Source organism: Oreochromis aureus, unplaced genomic scaffold (assembly GCF_013358895.1).
Source record: "Oreochromis aureus strain Israel breed Guangdong unplaced genomic scaffold, ZZ_aureus HiC_scaffold_101, whole genome shotgun sequence".
Classification (NCBI taxonomy): Eukaryota; Metazoa; Chordata; class Actinopteri; order Cichliformes; family Cichlidae; genus Oreochromis; species Oreochromis aureus.
In genome coordinates, this window is record NW_024108718.1 from 220,217 (window position 1) to 225,724 (window position 5,508).

A 5,508-nucleotide genomic window follows, 5' to 3' on the forward strand; every position below is an offset into this window, starting at 1 on the left:
TTCTACTCTGATTTTATGTTTTTTGTCTGATTTTAGATCAATTCTGGTTGTACAGTATGACAAAATGAGAACATAACTGTAAATTCAGGCACGTGAGGTTGTGCTAAAAAGAATGATACCAAACAAGGCAAAGTAAATAGTTTTTAAAGGTAATATGTGGAGGGAAAATCAAGAGTAGTAAAAAAATGGCCAATTATACCCTGGACCCCAGAGGGTTAAACATTTTTTGTTTTTTTTAAAGTAACGCAATAGTTACTTTTCCAAGTAATTAATTACTTTTAGAATATTGTAACTCAGTTACTAACTCAGTTACTTTTTTGAAGAAGTAACTAGTAACTATAATTGAATTACTTTTTCAAAGTAACTTGCCCAACACTGCTCACCAGATATCCAAACCAATATCATGACCAGCAGCTTTTACAGCTGTGGCTCCAGCAAACATCAGCTGATACTAGAAAGTAATATTGAATACATTCTAACAACAGCTTATCAAGCTAAAAGGGGCTGCTGTTGTTTAGCGCAACATCCACTGGTTTCCTCTTTCTGGTGGGCGACAAACAAACAAGCGAGAAAAGCAGATTAGCTGATCATTGATCAGTTTCATGATTGAAGTAGCAACAGGAGAGGGAGGGGGAGAGAATGAAGAGGCAGCTGTGCAGCGTAAATACGCAGAATAACTCCAGCTTTGTGTCTTTTTTTCCATTCTAGCTGAAGTACGGGACAAATCGCGTTCCTTTTCACCTCAATACTATTTTCTTCTGTTTGTCTGTGATAAGATTGCTTTCAGAGCCGTTGCCCAAGCAGGGGGGAGGGGGCATCCAACCTCCTCGGCTGTAATTGGTCCAGCCCAGAGTCGATCATGACCAATTGGCCAATCCACCACCTTTCATTGTCAATACCATTAAAAAAACACAAAAAAACAAACAAAAAAACAAAAAACATGGGCCCATAAAAATGAAAAATCATCAGTCCAGCTGTGGAGCAGGGGCGGATCTAGCAAAAATGCCTGGGTGATTTTTTTGTTCCAGTCCACCCCTGCCCTCTGGTCAATCAGGTCCCATACCCCACCCCTGCCCACCCACTTCACAAATCATAGCCATGGTCTGAGTAACTTTCACCACTCAGGCCACTCAAATATGGACTCTATACTCTCTTTCTTTCTCTTCTTTCTTTCTCTTACTTTCTCTTGTTTTGTATATCTTTCTCCTGTTTGTTATTTATTTTTTTCTGTCTTACTACTTATATTCTGGTCTGAGCAGCTGGCATGGAGCACTCAATATTTCTTTGTACATGTAAAATGACAACAAAGGGCTATTCTGTTATATTCTATTCTATTCTATTTTAGCTGAGATTCTGACATTTCTATGTATACCACACGTGTCTATATTTACATAACACTTCATGACACGACCAGCAAATAAGGTGCAAGTACCTTGTACTTACGTGCAGCAGGTTAATTGTTTATTGTTTAATTACTTTCTGTAGTATACACAGTTTTACACAGTTAATGAGACTTTTAACAGGATAAATAGATGATTATGAAAGACACTTTGCCAAAAACTGATTACAGCTTCATCATTGAAATGCAGCCAGATGTTGCTCATTTTACTTTTTCACCCATTACATCTGGCTCCCCGTCTCTCCATGTACCTGGCCTGTACCACAACACTGGCTTCAGAAATTCTGCCCCCCTTCCTTCATTCATATAATGGTATGATTCCAGTCTGTCTTTGCATGTGATTGGCCGCATGGAGTGCCCATCAAAATAAAATCCTACCACGCCTGCATGGATTCTCAGCAGGGCTGAAGATTTGGCTCCCACATACCAACGGACCATTAATAACCGACATATGAAATTGGCCGTACATTTGACACCCCTGCACTAGACTAACAGTATATTGTTTATGCTGTTTACTAGACTGTATAAAGTTAGTGTGAAGTTGGAATTCAATGAATGAATCTGAGCATCATCAGCTCATCATCAAATTCATCTCTGCTACCCTTTGTGTAATCTAACTCTGACTATAAACACCACAGCCACTCCGCTCGTTCCTCTTTTGTAGGGCTAACTATATGCTGAAGTACCAGTTTATAGACATCTGTCCTAATTCCCATGCTGTGCCAAACCAACAAACAAACAAAAAAACGAACAAAGAAACACTGGCCACATCCCCTGGTGATATACCAATAGGATTGCCCTTCATGGGTTACTGTTTAGGCTCAAATTGGTTAGCCTGTTCTGAAAATGTAAGGAGTAAGCAGCATCATGTGACTCTTGTTCTGCAATAAATGAAGAAATGGAGTGGAGCCTACTTAAGGCAGAGAAACAGGTCACAGAGAAAAAAAAAAAGAGAATTAGAAATATAAATAAAATAAATTTATTGCTAATATTAATACATTCATTGCTTTTGTTTTGCAGAGGTATGACCAGGATCATGATAACGTGCCTCTACCCCACAAATATAAAGTGTATAAAGTTGAGTACAGTAGGCTCCAAAATATAATTCAACAGTATATGTTAGATGTATTTGATATGACTCCTCTCAACTATGTTCAGTTTTATGTTTCAGTAAGCTGAACGTAATACAGACTGAAACTGTCACGGCGGTGGAACGGACTCAGGCGCAGACTGAGGAAGCACGGTTCAACAATTCTTTATTAATCACACTGGTGCGCTATGTACACGTGAGGGGGGCATCAGGGTCCTGGGGATCACAGGCTGGGGAAACACACTTCGCACTCGCTCCGCTCCTGGCTGATCCAGGGTAACCTATTTACACAGACGAGGGTAAGTGGAAGGCAAGCACGGGAACAACAGAATAGCAATGAAGCCAGGCAATACTAACGAGGGTTATTCAATATTCCAGCGACGAGTAGCTCAGAACCCCAGCCTTAAGAAGAGCCAGAGATCAACTGCAAATCACTCGAGATCAGCTGCAGGTGCGTGGGCCAAGGGCGGGAGCCCAATCAGAGCTCGGCCCAGGCAGACAGGTAGGAGAGAGAGAGAGAGAGAAACAACAAACACTTGTGGCCACACTGGGCTGGCCGGGGAGGCACAGGGCCCATGACAGAAACTGGTGAAAGTATTTCACCTTCTCAAGTTATATTGATCACTAACGCATTTATATTCAATATAAATGACCATAACACAACTCGTTAATCATTATTAGGCATGAATGGAACCCTTTTTTGTAGTTTAGTGAAAAAGTCAGATGTTTGTAATTTTTAAGAAAATCCAACATTATTCATTCAATAATTCTGGAAATAAGCAAGGACTATGCCTCTCTATGCCGCATATTTATTCATTTTGTATTTGACTACTTGCAGCAATAAAGCAACCAGCACAAAATCAAGTAATTTACCATTCATTAACAAAACAACACATAAGCAAGTAACACTCAGATTTTGTTCCTGGCATGCTTCAGATGTTTTGCTGTTATTTTTTTTATTTTGTTCACTGATTGTTTTTCAATGGTAAAACATGTTTGGTTAATGCCTAACAACCAAATAGTCATTGCATAACATACATTAAATTTAATACTTGTTTTCACAGAAGAGTGATGATTCTAGTGCATGTGTACAGTGAAGCAGATTAAAAAATCAAATACATCTAAACACAGACAGCTGGAAAAAAATTTGCACTAATCTACAGCAGGTGTAGCAACCTGTTCAACAGTGGTCTTTAAAATGCTCTCAGTAATTGTAATGAGTTTTTAATGTAAGTCTTTGAACTGTAGAAGCTGATGAAGCATCCAGAGGAAAGCCATACAGAGAGTGGAGAGCAGAACTGCTTGCAGGACAGTCACATTTGATTTAGTCTCTCAGCCTGCTCAGAGCCATTATCAGGCACTGTAAGATCAAAAACTTACAATCAGGATATTTTCAAAACTTTTCAAAGGTGTAATATGCAGTGACTGGTGGTTTCTGTTTGCAAACTTGCCCCTGCTTCCCAGTTAAACATAGAGACGATTAGTTATGGTCAAGCAAGCAAGAGTACAAATAACAAAGATGATTTGCACTGGCAAAAAGTCATAAAGGTTTTGCTTTTGCATGAATCTGTGCACGTCTTAAAATGTAATCCTTTAATGTCTTTAATGACACATCACATCTCACAAATTACATATACAATACAAGCAGGTTTTACTCACTGGGTGGAGAATATGAAAGAAGCTGAAAAGCTGAAATAAACAAAAAAAAACTTTTAACAGTTGTTAGATTTTTTTCATTTCACGTGCATTTTGTGTGCCTCCGTCATCTATTGATTTTTGTGTTCCTCTTTCCTGTTCAGAATGAAGAAGCCCATTTCAATTTCTATTAATTTGATTGGTTTGTTCTCACATCATTATTATACTGTCATGGTCCTGTGTCTCTAAAACTCATACTCTCATTTTAGATTTTGGCCATTTGTAACCAAACTCATGTGACAGTATGGATTCACGAATTCAAAAAATAAAAATATATATTTTTCCCATTTAGATTTCTCACCTTTCTTCTTTTTGTAAGCTACAGATACCACAGCTGCGATGAGGATGAAAACTAGAACAACCATTGCAGCACTGATGAAGATCACCATGTCAGTGGGCTTCTCTGATGAACAAAATATTTCAACACTTGATATATGTCAATAATACAGTGAAAATGTGTTCAGGTATTAAAGAATGAGTTAAAAATGAAAAAGAAAGGACCTGATAGTTAATGAGTGTCTGAGTGAAACAACAACACACAACTACTGCTGCTCCATTACATTTACTCTGATCCCAGTTTTAGCCATGACTTATATTGCATGTTTATATTTATTACTTGTCACAGTTGGAGTAAGCCAAGTGTGACAATTTGAAAGCTCAAGAAAACCAAATGATATTTTCAAAATCCCTGCAGGTTTCAGTCTTACCCCGATTGGTCCTGATCACTGTTTTGTCCAGTTTGGTGATAATGTCGCTACTAACTCCAGAGAGCTGAAACACACAGTCGTACCTCTGCCACTCTTCAAGTGTAACTGATAAAAGTTTCAGATCAACACTCATCTGGAAGGTCCCGTCATTGTTGGGAAGGATCTCTCTTTGGTCTACACCTTCATGGATCTCCTCTCCATCTTTCCTCCAGTACATCACGGCTCTGTCAGGATCGAAACCTGTAGCATGGCAGCTGACTGGAGAGGAGGGAGTCTTCTGGAGGAGAGACACTGAAGGAAGGACTGCAAAGAGACAGGTTTTTGAAATTTACTCTAAATTTCAAAAATTAATACAAGAAGGCAATATGAATTCTCTTTTTTACTAGATGAGATTCTATAATTCTACCTTCTGTCTGCAGGAAGTCCCTCCCATAGTGCACATATTTCTTTAGCAACTCAGGGCATTTAGAGATGAAAAAGTTTTTATTGTATTCCAATCGAGTTTTTTCAGTATTCCATCTCATTTTGGTGATGACAGCCTGTGGTTTTGGAGCAATCCATGTCACTGTCTGCAGGTCAAAAGCTAGAAAGTCTTCTCCATCATAACTAGGGATGGG

At 38.8% G+C, this 5,508-nt stretch overlaps 1 protein-coding gene across 1 annotated transcript; it reads right to left on the reverse strand.

Moving 5' to 3' along the window:
* Positions 1-3,802: 3,802 nt before the first annotated feature.
* Positions 3,803-5,177, reverse strand: LOC116330631 (HLA class I histocompatibility antigen, alpha chain F-like). The gene is made up of 4 exons (XM_039607599.1): positions 4,892-5,177; positions 4,486-4,587; positions 4,149-4,178; positions 3,803-3,849 (listed from the first exon to the last, which is right to left on the reverse strand). The coding sequence occupies exons 1-4, from the start codon at positions 5,106-5,108 to the stop codon at positions 3,803-3,805; spliced, it is 396 nt and encodes a 131-aa protein (XP_039463533.1). The 5' UTR covers positions 5,109-5,177.
* Positions 5,178-5,508: the final 331 nt, after the last annotated feature.